Raw genomic sequence first — 14,780 nt, forward strand, 5'->3', positions numbered from 1 at the left:
TGAGTAAAACTGTTTAAGCTGCCCTTTAGATATAAGCATGTTTTGTTTACTGCACTTTAACAAAGTGGGAAAGCTAAGTAAGTTCCTAGTAAAACTGAATCTGAGCAGGCTTTAAAGCTGACCAGCTGCACTATACTTTTTATTTTAATTGAGTAAAACTGTTAAAGCCGAAATTTATATTTATATTTTTCATACAAAAATGTGTTAAAAAAAAACAGCAGGATTTTATTTTTCACTTTTATATTTCTATTTTCATTCAAACAATGTGAAAAAGCAGGATTTTATATATATTTGTTTCATTCAAAAATTGTGTAAAAAGAGTTAACTGCTATGGTGGTATGTTTTAATAAGGTTACCAATAAGTAAAAGATATTTAATAGTTGTCTATTTTTTTCATTACTGTACCGAAAAAAAACGAACTGTAACTTGTGTACCTAGGTACGTACCGAACCGTGATTTTTGTGTACCGTTACACCCCTATTTCTCACTAATATTAGTGTCGGTTGGCGGATCAGGTACACGGTGATTTAAACAGACTGTTGTTGGCTCCACAACTCCACCAGTTTCTCCTCCTTTTCTACAGTACAAGAGAAGAGACTCTTATTCACGCTCTTGTGCCTCCACAGAGTCAACTCTGGTGCTGCAGAGGAGCACCTATTGGTCGTTGACAATGTTCATGTCAGTGAACTTCAGTATTTGCATGAACCAAGACTAAAAATTTACGATAATATTAAATATGTTTGATTTTATCAGAACATCAAGATGATGAAAAGACTATCTTAAGACAGCTCAGGCTGAGTTTCATGACCATCTTACACCAAACAATCGAGATCACGGGAGTGCGCACCTGAGGGAAAACGCTTATCTTGTTATTCCGACATTTGAAATTTGTCTGCGATGGTGAAATTGCTTGAAAAGTGTAAGGCTGACATAAGATGGCTTATCCAGCACCAGCCACATGTGAAAAATATAGTGGCTGTGGATGTGAGCAGAGTTGCTTGTTGGAAGTCAAAGACAAGTTTATGTTCTGCTTGTTCAACAGTTGTTTTATAAATTGTTATTTAACACGTTCTGAGAGAATATGACTTGCTATCTTTATTCTCAATTATCAATTTGGCGCTGCTGATTTTCTTTTGCCGCTGGCTGAAACACTTTTGGGAGTGCCAAAAATTCCTCTATGCAGGGAAAACATAAATACGACTGTTTGTGAAGAAAAAATTCAAAAGGATTTGTGGTAAAAGTAATCGTACACACAAAAATGTCGAAGATGTGTGTGAGTAGTTTGATTCCACACTAGACACGAAGTTTCCTGCTGCAGCTCAGGCTGCAGTGCATTAGCTCACAGCCTCTGACAGCAGGAGGCACTGCGGGGAGAAGTGCCAACACGTTTTCACAGATTTTATCAAACAGCAACACACACAAAAACTAAAAAAGGTCTGAAAATTGCACTGATGTATGATCTAGGAGCAACAGTGCAGAACTGAGAGGTGAGCAAGTACAGTCAAACACACATCTACGTCACTCACTTCTTCACATGATTGGAACAGTCGCACTAATGTGAAATTGCTGACTGACTGACGTACGTGTAGGTCGTTGACGTCAGTGGGGGTTTGAGGCTTTTGAGCGAAGAGGTTTAGTTTAGACACACTCACCCATCTTCCCGTCCTCCACAAACAGCATGCTGATGGGGTACTGGCAGCTGAAGTAGAATACGTCAATGTTGTTCTTAACAGCCACCTGCGAGAGTGATTACATCCAAGGAGGGGGTAGAGGAGGACGACAGGAGGAGAAACAAGAAGCAGTACATGGGTAATTACTTTTCAAGTGCCCTTCAAGGATGGGCATTGCTGGTGTGTGCTGGATGTGGGCTGTTTACTGAAAAAGAAGGCTAAAGCCCTCTCTCTCATAAACACACAATCAATACTACGATGACATCAATTACTTTTACATGCACAGAATATTCTGTTTTTTGCCTTTCGTCTGAAATAGACGATATTCCTACTAAGCTGTATGCATAATGAAAAAGAATACTCCACTGATACAGTCAGCATGAGGTCTTATTTGCCAAAAATATCAGCAAACGTCACGTACAAGCTAGAAATATCGAAAATAACTATTTCTAAAAACAGCCTTCAGAGAGTGATTTACATAAGGTTATAAATAAACACGAAAATATGAGGAGATAAGAATAGCAGACGGTGGTTAAAAATAAAATACCAAAAATAAAGAGATAAAACACAAACACGACTGACAAGTGAGAGAAAACAAAAAAAGCACCTGACAGCAGGCCTATATTTAAAAAAAAACAAAGCATCAAAGTGTTAGCCTAAGCTCGGGGCCGTTTACAGACTTTGCACCCTGGTGGCAAAAGTACAAGATGCTGAAACACGACAACAAATGTGGGATAATCGAGGCACCTGAAGCGGCAGCCGGTGATATCGATCAGGCTGCTTAACAAAGTGCTGAGAAAAGGACAGTGAGTTTGGCCAGAGGAGAGCAGAAGAATGACTCGTGAATAATTTATTACGGCGCCTTGTTCCTGAGTGCAATGCAGGACTGCCAGTAAGACTGCCAGCCATATACAAGCTATACAAAGCTTCACTCTGTCCGTTTGTACAGTTAAAGAGCTCTATTAGTACAAGTCTAAGTCTGATGAAGTCAGAAGCCAAACTATAAAGGCTACTGCATGATATGATTTTTGACATATTTCTTCAGGTCTCATGTGCTGTACTGTGTCAATCTACCAGACTACAGGTTCCCAAACTCTGTCAAAGCCTTGCTTTGGCACAAAGATATTTTTGTGCTCCCCAATACAGCATTGTATTGTCCACAGTTTGATAGGCATTACATGTCGTCAGTATCGACTGTAAAAAGACTAAAAAACTGAAGTAGCTTCCGTCGCCATCTTGGTCTTTTGGAACCGGAGGTGGCGAAATTTAGGCGAGAGGCAGACATTGTGGAGGAGCAGGAGCGGAGGACACTATCAGCAGACAGCCTGTCACTCAAAGCAGCCCACCCTATAATAATGTGTAACTTTAAGCCTTAATAGAATGTAAATGGGTGAGTATGGTTGTCATGAATGGGGAAATTAGCTACAGAGACCAAAACTGTTTTTTTTTGTTTTTTTGGTACCAGGCTGTTAACGTGTTTATTTCTACTGTAAAGTTGGGCATTTTAACATGGATGTCCATGGCAATCAACTCGCTTCCTGAGCCAGTCTCAAGTAGCTGTTCAAGGAACTGCAGTTTTTGTGATTTTCTGTTGTGTTTTTTAGCATTGAAGGTCGCTGTTTGTTCTAATATAGGCTAGTAGTTCCCATCTGCAATGATCTTTGAAACAACTAAGTGATTAGCAGATGAATAATAAACTGATCAATTTAGATAATTCTTGTGGTTTTACAAGAAAAAAAAATTGACAAAAAAAGGAGGAATATTTATAACGAGCAAGCTTTCAGACCTTCTACAAGGCATATGAAGGTCTCTGACTGAAAGCTTGCTCATTATAAATATTTTTGCACAGATGTTTTTCTTCCCCATTCATTTTTTGGTAGCTTGTACATCTCCAGCACCTCAGCTAAGTTTGATACTGGCAAAAAAGCTAAAAATTCTTGGGTTCCAGCTTCTCATTTTTTAATATGTGCCTGAATTCTTAGTCCTCTATGATAATAAATCGAATATATTTTGGTTTTGGACTGTTGGTCAGATAAAACAAGCTGAAATCGTCAACTCAGGCTGGAGTAGATAGTTTTAACTATTTCCTGACATTCTGAGACCAAATTGATTGAGAAAAAAATTGATGGATTAATTGTTAATAAAAATTAATCTTAAATTGTGTCTGCCTTTTTTATGTATATTTATATAATATTGTTATTTAAAATTAAGCCTAAGGAACAAAGAGTAGAGACGCTGTATCACAGCAAAAAGCCATACATTTAACGAGACAGCTGTCAGTGACGTTATCTAGTAAATAAACTTGGCGCAAGACAAGATGATCTGTCAGGTGACAGCGATTGATTTATTGATCGATCACATCATACGTTTACTTGACAGTCCTTTCACAAACTTCAATTCTTTGCTTTAGTCTTTTGCTTTTGCTGCTTTCTGGAATTTCATTACTACTGAATATATTCACTTCTGTAACCTGCACACCGGACAAAGTCAGCACTTTGAAGTCAATAAATTTAACTGCTGATTCTTTGCAGAAGGCTCTTGGGTGGCCATGAAACCTGCACCCAAGGTTACTAAATCATTTCCCTAAAATGTGCCGATTGGTGATCAAAGGGTTTCAATGACTGATACCACACATCAGTAGTTAAAAGAGCACTCAAAATAATATTCTGGGAAATTATCATCCATCAAAACAAAAACAACGTAGAACCTCTCAAAGTAAAATATCTGAGAAAATGTTAAAACAGACAATAATACCCATCAAAGCTGGGCCCAGAGGCTGCAGAGTAGAAAGGTTAGCAGGGCTACTGAGGCCAGGAGAAACAAAGGAGCCATGTGTTGTGTGACCACTAATGACCGCCCCCGCCTCTATCATCCCCCTCGACACTCTTATCTTCTCTCTCCAGCTGCACATAGCAGCCGTCCTCAATTCTGCCCAGTTAAAAGAACCACCCTGATCAAAAACAAGCCACCCACTGCCACTCTTTTTATTTTCAACTTATCACGACCGTTCTGAAGGTTGTTTCATGTTTTAATTCGGTTTTATTCACAACGGGAATTCAACGGTATAGCTGAATGGCAGTGAGGACGCATTAATAATCGCTTAGGACAAATGGTTATATTTTCTAAAACAAAACTTAATGTCCATTAAGTTCATTTTCAGTTTTAGTTCTGTAAACTTAATATATATAATGATCAATCACGAAGAAGGTAAAATTCTGCCAACTTAAACTTGGAATTTGACAGGTTGTGCAAAGTTATGATTAAATTGAATAATCAAAAACCTTACATGCAGCCACGTCTGCTTAGTCTAGCCCTTTTAACACTGAGATTATGCAATACTGCTGCAACAAAGACTCTTCGTTACGCTTGCTTCACTTCCTTACACAAAACCAAACCAAGTGTTCTAAAAGCAAAAGAAAAGTGACAGTTATGGTGTGTAAGACAACAGTATCACCATCTAAAAAGGGACATATGGTGTCAAGCAGCCTTTTCGAACAATTACAATGACATTAACAACCATTTACTGCCCCTATTATATGGCAGTCAATCTCGAGGGTAAGGAGCTAGTGGATCTTATTGGTTGCTGTTCTTCTTTGACTTAGCTGCTAACTGCTTTGTAAAATCCCCTGGTGGTAGGTCACACACATAACCCATCATTAAAACGTCACACCTGCCCCATCCTGCCAGGTCATGTTCTTACACTAATGTCAATTTGCCTCTGTTATTCATGTCAACCCATTCCGTGTTTGTACCTTTCATCTAAAATGGTGAGGAGAAATAACAGCATGACATCCCCACTTTGTAAAAGAGATATCTGTTTACATTTCTGACAGAGTGCTGTCATGATAGTTGAGACCCTGGGCCCAGCAGGAAGCCATGTTAGGACAGCAAACTCCAGGCGTCAGTGTCCTGATAAGGCCAGTGTTGGAAAAAGGAAAAAGTTGCCATACACAACACTGTGCTTCAAGCCTGTTCTTGACAATTGACAGTCATCAGGTTGACGAGTCACATTACTGTCACAAGCGTCATGCTCAAAAATTCAGTCCTGAGTCATTAATGGAAAATGGAAGCAGAGGCAGGGATGCAATACTATCGTTCAACCAAACAAAAACTAGCACAGTCACATAAAAATCAGGGGGAATGACTATTGTGAAGGTGTTACCTGCAGGTTGTTGAGAGGCTCCATCTTCATAACAGGTCCCACGGTGCTGAGGGGAAGGACTGCTTCAATACTCTGGTTTGGGGGAAGAGGAGTGAGAATCTGGAGGGGACCAGCCGGAGCGAGACCAAAGCTATAGAGGAACACAGAGGGTGGGAAAAAGTTTCACCAAGTGTATGAATATTCAGAAATTTCAACATTTTACTTAGTAGATGGTCTTACCTGTTTCTGTTAAACTGGATGGCAAAATCAGCCATGCCACTCATGGCTTTATTAGTGAGGGTCATCTCCATTTGGATGACCCCAGCACGGCGGGCAAAAGTGCCTGATATCTCCAGACCCTTGGCCTTCATGGCTGGAAGCCAAACCTGAACAGAAACCAGAACGGTTATTTTTTCCACCACTGGTGTTACAGCTTTCTATAGCATGTGTCATCTCAGCTTATGAGACTCACTGTTTTAGGGGGGCTGTAGGCTCCCATCGGCATACCAACTCCACCTCCGAGATCAAACAGGTCATCCAGACCGCCGCTAACTGGGGCATTGAAAGAGGCTGGCATTGCAGCTGGAGGAGCGCTGAATCCAGCCCCCATCTGTGGGTCATAAAGCAACACGTTACCATGACACATTAAAGTCACCCTTTACTGAGCAATCGAAGCCCAACAAAAACTCGAGATGACTTACAGCAGGACTACCTCCAAGGTCTCCGCCGAGCTATGTAGGAGGGGAAGAAGCACAAAAAAAATCCAAGTTATCTATTGGTGCAACATTAAATTATATTCTGGAAGATTTGATGAGGATGGATGGAGGGGTGTGAGGGTCTAAGAAATGGTCTGTCCATGATTAATGACTGCTATGGGGTTTGCACTATTTACAAGAGACAGCAAGAAGAAGGAGACACCAGTAGAGCAGAAATTCTCCTTTTAAGCGACTGACCTCTGGCTGCCCACGCAAGTCAGGCTGAGTGGCTATTGAAATCCAACAGGTTTGGTTCAAATGCTATTCACTAAGTGTGTCTACAGTGGTGATGAAAAGGCTGGGGGTACAATTAACGAGACTGGTGGTGCAAAAAATATAGTGATTCCACACAGTGACAGCACTTACCTACTGTGCATGAAAGACAATATTTTGACAAAAACTGTAAGCGAGATCTACTAAAATTTCCCCTAAATGGAGTGGGAAACAAAGAATGCCACACAAGTGCAAACAAGCACAGATCACTGCTGGGGAAGACTACTCAGAGGACACAGTGGTACAAAAGGGGACAAGAGGGGGCTCTAGGTTGGTGCTGGCCTTTACTGGTCCAGCGTGGTCCCCAGGACCAACCTCAGTGGGGCTGTAATCTGGGGGCGATGGGGACGAGTGGGACTGATGTGAGAGCTGAGGTGACTGAGGAGTGTCCGTCCGCAGGGGAATGGGTGGCTGATTGAAACAAATCGCAGAGCCCAGAGATTAGAAAAGAGGTGGACTCAAAGATTTAAAAGCATGCTTACCAGAGAAAACACAACAATAAACAATGACAAATGATGAATGAAAATGTCAAACTGATGCATGAGAGCAACAGTAAAACAGCAGTGATTAAATCAATCCTCTAAAATGGCCTGACATGGTTTATAAACGTTGTGCCCTCTCCCTCCATGTAGTTACCGGCTCAGACTCATCCCCCATCTGCAGGTGCAGCATTGAACACAGAAAGGAAAACACACAAGGGTCAAAAGAAAGAAAGAGAAAGCACCAAGAGGTAGAAAAAAAGACAAAATACAAAGCTAAATTACCGTCACTAGGTCCCATTAACATAAAGCCCATTACTGAAATCAATTACGATGTGTTATTACAGCTTCATCCAAACAGTAGTGTGTAGAAGACCTACCAGGCTGTCCAGTCCTCCTCCAAGAAGGTCCATAGCACCCATCTGCATGCCAGAGGAGGGGGGTGGTGGGCCGGTGGTGGTAGGAGGTGTCAGGTCCAGATTAAGCAGATCTCCAAGGAGGTCTCCCTGGGATGGGATGACAGCAGGAGGCGCCTCAGAAACTCCAGCAGCAGAACCTGTATCCGGGCTCTCAACACTCTCCCCACTAGCAGACATAAAACACAAAGGAAAAAGAATGCAACATTAATTTAGGTTTTGCATTTATTCTGCACAGTTTGATCAGGTCGATCAGACGATGCAACACACATGAGACAATTTCTCTACATGCTGCTAAAACGTTGATAATATATTACAGACTAGTCGGCATATACAAGTGTGTACATGTGAGAGGGAGAGGAAAAGAGAATCAGTCGGTAAACCCAAGTGTTAGTTATATACCGGAGTCTGTGTGTGTGTGTGTGCATATGTTGAGTGGTGTCACAAGAGTTGGTTATATGCAGGCGGAAGCTGACATGAAACTGTAGCGGGACAAGTCATGATTCAGCTTCAAATAATGTGAAAAAAGCTTGACTAAAATGACAAACATTTATGGTTTTGGCTCGACTAGATGGACCGAAATGTTTAAAATAATGTTTAAAAAAAAGACTAAAATGTCAACAGTTTTCAATGACTAAAACTAAACTAAAAATAGTAACCGTTTCTTTGAATAATAATACTAAAATGCTCAGACTTTAAGTCAACTAAAACTTGAGTAAAAAGATCAGGATGAAGTTGACTAAATATGATAAAGACAAGGATGTTTATCAAGATTAAATAAAAAAATACCTGACAAAATGAACACTAGTTGCCTCAGTATCTTTGTATTATTTCAATGTGGTGTGTTGTGCACATTTAGCTCTTATTCTAGTTTTTATTTTATAAAATTACAATCATTTTATTCCACAGGAAAGCTACATTTGTTAAGCTCAAAGCTGCTTCCAATAACCAAGTGTAGGCTGCTATGGTTTAAAGTAGTGTCCTCTAGAGAGAGAGAGTGGAATATGTTGCACATGTTGCCTGCCAATAAATAAAACAGTTATAAATTTAATCTAATTTCTCATCTCTCAATTTTAAAGCTTAATAGCAGTGTTGTTAAAAATAACTGAATGAATAAATAATGCTACGTGATAAATGGAGGGCTTCAAACAGAGAGAACTCCAGGATTGATGATCGGTCTTGACTGATACAGCCTCCAGCTATTGGCCCCACATGTCCTGATTGGTACACTCTTTGTGATTTTAAAAAGCGCTGTAAACCTAATTTGTTGTTAACCTGCTTGTATAACTTTATCTAGTCCTCCAAGATAACTGGCAAATAGATGTGATGAGTTGTGTTTAAAATGCAGGAAGGAACAAAAAAGAAGTTGCACAGCGTGACACTGCGGGAAATTGTGTTACTCATCAGATTTGAAGGAAAACATAATAGCAGCGTCAAGAAGCTAGATTCACTTAGGTAAACAAACCCCCTTTTGCCTGCAGTGTTTACAGAAAAAAGGTGCATGACTCACGATCCAGCACTGCCGGGGAGTCTCTTGTGCTGAACACCACGGCTGCCCTCGACAAAGGCACTGGGAGGCTTGTGGTAGACAGAGGCCAGAGTACCAATGTGGCAGATGAGCTCCTCCAGCAGTGTGGGCTCAATCAGATCTGTCTCCTCGGAGATCAGTGGCTTCTCAGCCAGAACCACCTCCTTGGCAGCCACAGGGTCTGTGGAGAGCAGACGCCAGTAGATGTAGCCGCGGTCCCGGAGGTCTGGGTTATCAGAGTCCTGCAGAGAGAGACGGAGGAAAGGGGATGAAGAATTATTATTATTCATGGAGCATGTTTAATAAATATTTAATGTTAGACTCTTTTTTTGTCTTGGCCCCAATATGAGAGGCTGAGTAGTGACTCAAAGTTATCAAATAGGTTCTCAGGGTTTCAGCTAAAGAAAAAAAGAGACCTAAATGTATGTATGCAGTCAAATTTTAAAACTGCAGATAATATATGAGGCTCTCAAATGATTTGAGTTCAATGAATAAAAATATATTTTGTCATGAGGTTATTTTGAGTTATGAGGCACAAATGTATTCTCCCCATTGCTGCTTTCTGCCTGTACACGTTCAGGGTTGCCAAATTATTGCTGCAGATAAATTCATAGAAACTAATATAATACAGCGCACAAGGCCTGTCAAACTCTTTGTGAAGCTTATAATTTTTGTTTTTTGTTGATGCTGTGTCAGATGGACTTTCACTCAACTTTGACTTGAGCTGACCCTGAAACCATAGTTTCCAGTGGTGCTGTTTGTTTCTTGTAATCTGTCATCTTCATGTACATAAATGACAGAGGGCAAAAGACGAGCACACTCATAATGATATTTATACTCCAAAATAGATTTTCAAAAGTTTTATTTCAAGGTGAAATGAAATTAAAATTGCCTTTTTAACCCCTCTAGATAACACTCCCAGTCATATTGTGTAGCTATTTAACGAAATAAAAATCCATTTCTTTATATTCTTACATCATACTCGTTTTCTTTTTGTAACACAAAATATGACGTGCTTATGGAAGCTAGCACAAACAAATTTCAGGCAATAACATCATGACATCCACCCCTCAATCAATCTGCATCTTATTGCCACACAGAGCTGAGATTAAGTTAGCCAACTAGCAATAACATACATTACTGTGTGTTTTTTCCCTAAGAAAAGCCACTGTTACTGGCCCATAGGCTAGAAGAATTTATTAGCTTTGAGTAAAGTCATTTAGTCATTAGTTTATTCGAAAATACATCACGAAACTTAAGATAGATGTTCTCAAATGCTGCTTCATTTGGACTTGAAGCTTTCAAACATGTAGACACGGTACTATGTGCACCAATGCAACCTAGTTTTTGTACCTACATTAAGACAATGTTTAAAGTAGATAGATCTTCATTTAAATGAACTGCGACATGATGTCAGATAAGGAAATTATTTTGGCTTGATAATACTTGATAGAATTATCTAAGAATGTTTGTTTTCATTTTTAAAATCAACTCGCTACCTAAAACCATTAAAAAGCAATTAGCCTAATAGCAGAGTACGCTCAATTCGCTGCAGTCATTACTGAGGGAAGAGCCAAATCCATATTGTCATTACAATACTTGATAGTCCCTGGAATGATGACAGAAGAGAGAACTCCTCAGAAAAGATGCAAAAAGGAGCAAAGTCTAAAGCAGTGTCTGATGAGAACATGGACAGTGAGTTCAGAATATTACACAGTAAGTGATGACTGTCGAGCATGTCTAGATGATGATGAGAGCAACATGAAATATGGGTGTGAGCTTTTTCTCTTCTCACCTGCGTGGCTAGGCTTAGCACCTGCTGCACTAGCTCCTGGGTCTCGGTAGGCTTTTTCAGGAACAACTTGACAATGGCCGTCAGCAGCTGCAACTGCACCTAGAGGACACAGTGGACACATACAGCGTGTTATAACTGCTCACATATTACTTTTAAACACAGCAAGTGCTCGTAAAATTTTGCCTAAAACTGTAAAAGTGGCAAAGGGCATCTTAACCAGTGTTGGTGTTACCGTAATTCCACTACCTTTGGCAGTAATTACACATGTAACTAATTACTCCTTCATATATATCACAATTACAATTACAATTACTGAAATTTAAGCAGACTCTTTAAACAAATGCAGCATGTTAAATAGATTGTTTCCCAGTTATGATCTAATGTCACTCGTAGTGATGCGCAGCTTAGGTGAGCAGCATTCAGTCCCTCCATCTCGTGTGTGTGTGTTTGACAGTAAAAGAGAGAGACAGAGGTGACAGAGGAGGTGGACTATTGCAAGCCATGTTTCTGTAAGTTATTAATAACCAATGTTACTTGGAGCAACACGGGACACGCCAGTCAACCAGTGCATCAGTAGTCAGACAACCTTTTAGAGGCGCAATAAATGACTGAATGACTGAATCAATCAGCATTAGACTGTCACTAGCCAACAATGGCTGACAGTTCAGACAATGTGAGCTTGCTGTCCTAGAAATATGGACATTATCTTTCCCTCATTGTGTTCAAGGACAAAAACATGCCTATAATGGTGAGTTTTAGCGTGTGTGCAGGATTTGAATTACTGTTTAGGATACAAAAGACAGACCTCAGTGTGTTAATAACTTTTACTACTTTTATTCCAATGGCCTGTCGTGAAAAGAAATTACTGTCAAATGTCTAAGAAACACTTGTTATTTCATTTAAGTAATTAAATTGCTTTTGAGAGAAGTGGCTAGTAACTGTAACTAATTCAATACATTAGCTTGCGCAGCACTGATCTTAATAATGATCTCTTAACAATGACCTGCACTGCACTGAACCACAGTAAACACATAATAAATAAACAAAGATTAAACTCCTTTTCCTTCTCAGGGTTTAGGTTTCCCATGGATGCCACTCCCTGCTACATATTAAGCATTCAACCACTAGTTTAATCTGCTGTTATTAAACAGCACAAAAGGGAATATCTTAATGCATAACTCATTTCTTTCTGTCCACAAAATCACATAATATAAATCAGAAAAGCCTCTCCAAGAGAATAATACGGGAATCGGTCTATTACTTAGGGGGAGCTGTCTAACCAAGTAAAGCCTGTTGTAATCCCACAGCGAACTGTGGCAGAACACTCTCCAGAGTGAAGGCTGGCTTCTCCACAGAATGTGTCTGAGCCTGATAAAAAAAAAGGGTTCCCATTATTCCCAATACTTCTTATCATGTACCGTTAGTCTGAGGAAAATTTAATATATTACCATCCAGGATTTTTTTCAGTTAGTTCAAATAAACACAAGAAATTTGTGCTCTAGAGAAAGGATCAGCACTCAGTGAATAACCTCCTAATACCTATGATAAGCTATTATGGCAAGGCTTAACTTAAGAAAATTTTGTATATATATATATGATTTAAAGGCATCAATCTTGTGAATTCTGAGGACCAAGTTATGATGGCAGAATATGCCTAGATTTCAACATCTTTGTGCTTTTTATGTGTGAAAAATGTTTTATTTTTACTGATAAAAACACTAGTGGTATGTTATGGTGAAGGGTTACACTTTAAATATGGCTAAGGATTAGTGGTTAAACATTTCAGTGATCAAAAAAGAAAAGACTAACGTACTTATCTGCCTCTGGAGGGCTATTTTATTATTCTAAATCATGTGCAGACAAAATATTCTTTAAAATCTCTCTCTCTCTCTCTCTCTCTCTCTCTCTCTCTCTCAAACATAGTTACAGAGACGCAAAACAATACAAAATACGCAATATGAAAAGAAAACAAAAGGTAAGACTCAAATTAATCACACACAAACAGACACAAATTACTGCTTCCCTCCCTCCCTCCTGATTTGCAAGTACGGCACCCTGAATCAGAGCATTTAATTTGCTGAAGTATCCCTTTTCCATACAATGCAACACTACTTAGACACAGAGGAGTGCCCAACCACTCCCTAATATAGAAGCTAACCAACCTTTCAATTCTCTCCACAACTGACAGTAGCCACATTAACCTAGGATATAGCCCAAACTGCAAACACCACAACTTCAACTTTCCTGGAAGTTCTGGTTTATCTATTCTATCCAATCCTTCCACCACATCTTTTCTAAATTTCACCACCTGTACCTCATTATTCAACTCCACATTGTATCATCTACCTAAGCTCTTTACTGACTTTTCCCTAATTGTTGGGATTTCCTCAACATCTATGACAAACTTCACTTAACTTCCCTCTACGTATTAAGATGCTTCTAGACTTACTAGGCTTGATCCTCACGCTGGCCCACTTGAGCTGAGCCCTGATGATTACTTCCATTACTTCCTTCCAATGGAGAAATTGTACACCCTGCCATGATGCCTATTTCTAGCCTCTGCCAACCTGTTGTGAAACCTGCCGTACTTAGACACAACCTAATATCCTGAAAAATATGCTTTCACTAAGTTAACAACTACATGTGGCACTCCAAACGAAGCTATGTGGTACTGAACCAAACACATTTGCAAGATCTAAAAATAATACATGCAGGTCCCTTTTCTTAATCTTCGCTGCCTGAATCTGGTGCCAGATCATGCTAGTATGCTCTAAACACCCTGCAAAACCTGGTATTCCTGCCTTCTGCACCATAGTATCTATTAATTATTCTTTCTAAGTAAAGGGCTAATCTCTGCGCTACTACACTAAAGAAAATCTTCCCCTCTACATTCAAGAGAGAAATCATCTGGAATTGGCTGAGGTCCATGGATAAAAAAAATCAGACCTGTTCTCTGCGATAGTACTGCATTTGTGTGTGGCAGGTCACCTCCATTTTTTACCTCTCTGCAGCAACTTACAAACACTTTAATTATTTCGTACTACAGAATCCAACATGCGCTACTTACTGCCAGGACTGGTTGCAAATTACTGGTGCCATTACCATTACAAATGGACTACCCATTTTTGGATCAACAGCCTTCCCACACTCTCCACACAAACACACCTGAGTGCTTTCATCGTGGAAACCCTCCAAAAAGCTCTCCAGCAGCTCATCAGCGTTGTCAATGCGCTCAGCATACTCTCCAACAATCCAGATCATAGCGGCGCGTGCCTCCGGCTCATCCAAGGAGTCCAGGTTTTCACACAGGGTGGCAATCACACTCTCGTACCTTGAAACAGCCACACAAATCAACATTATATTGTGCATGCACTCAGATATTGCAGATGTATTAGGAAACACAAAATGTGTAAACAAATTACTATTATTTACATAAGACTTCATTAATCTATTTACAAAAACAGAAGGACAGAAAACAACCCAGCAAAACAAACTGATGGATAAACATCCACAGCATGTCACCAGCTAATAAAACGTGTCAGCATACAACTGCAAATTTCACATCCAGCACACGCAGAGCAACATTAGCATTACTTTGCTGTTGTGTGTTCTGGCAGCCTGACAAATGTAAATCCAATATTTACTGTCCTTTTAGCTCTGGTTTGATCCATGGGTCTCTCACTTGCTAAATGCTCAACCACACAATGTTTCCTGCTGTGGCTG

General features: G+C 39.9%; 1 protein-coding gene across 6 annotated transcripts in view; it reads right to left on the bottom strand.

The window, feature by feature from the left end:
• ap1b1 (adaptor related protein complex 1 subunit beta 1) overlaps positions 1-14,780 on the bottom strand; it is a 35,929-nt gene that overhangs the window by 12,315 nt on the left and 8,834 nt on the right. For 3 of the 6 annotated variants that reach the window (XM_078170731.1, XM_078170732.1, XM_033619202.2), the window contains exons 11-20: positions 14,223-14,388; positions 11,058-11,156; positions 9,245-9,504; positions 7,699-7,903; positions 7,476-7,496; positions 6,513-6,542; positions 6,284-6,421; positions 6,052-6,197; positions 5,833-5,962; positions 1,653-1,737 (exon numbers count right to left, since the gene is read on the bottom strand). In XM_078170731.1, the coding sequence (XP_078026857.1) occupies positions 1,653-1,737; positions 5,833-5,962; positions 6,052-6,197; positions 6,284-6,421; positions 6,513-6,542; positions 7,476-7,496; positions 7,699-7,903; positions 9,245-9,504; positions 11,058-11,156; positions 14,223-14,388 (1,280 nt within the window). Of the gene's footprint in view, positions 1-1,652; positions 1,738-5,832; positions 5,963-6,051; positions 6,198-6,283; positions 6,422-6,512; positions 6,543-7,121; positions 7,251-7,475; positions 7,497-7,698; positions 7,904-9,244; positions 9,505-11,057; positions 11,157-14,222; positions 14,389-14,780 lie in introns of all 6 variants that reach the window. The other 3 variants (XM_078170733.1, XM_078170730.1, XM_078170734.1) reach the window with 2 other exon arrangements.

Source organism: Epinephelus lanceolatus, chromosome 9, assembly GCF_041903045.1.
Source record: "Epinephelus lanceolatus isolate andai-2023 chromosome 9, ASM4190304v1, whole genome shotgun sequence".
Lineage (NCBI taxonomy): Eukaryota > Metazoa > Chordata > Actinopteri > Perciformes > Serranidae > Epinephelus > Epinephelus lanceolatus.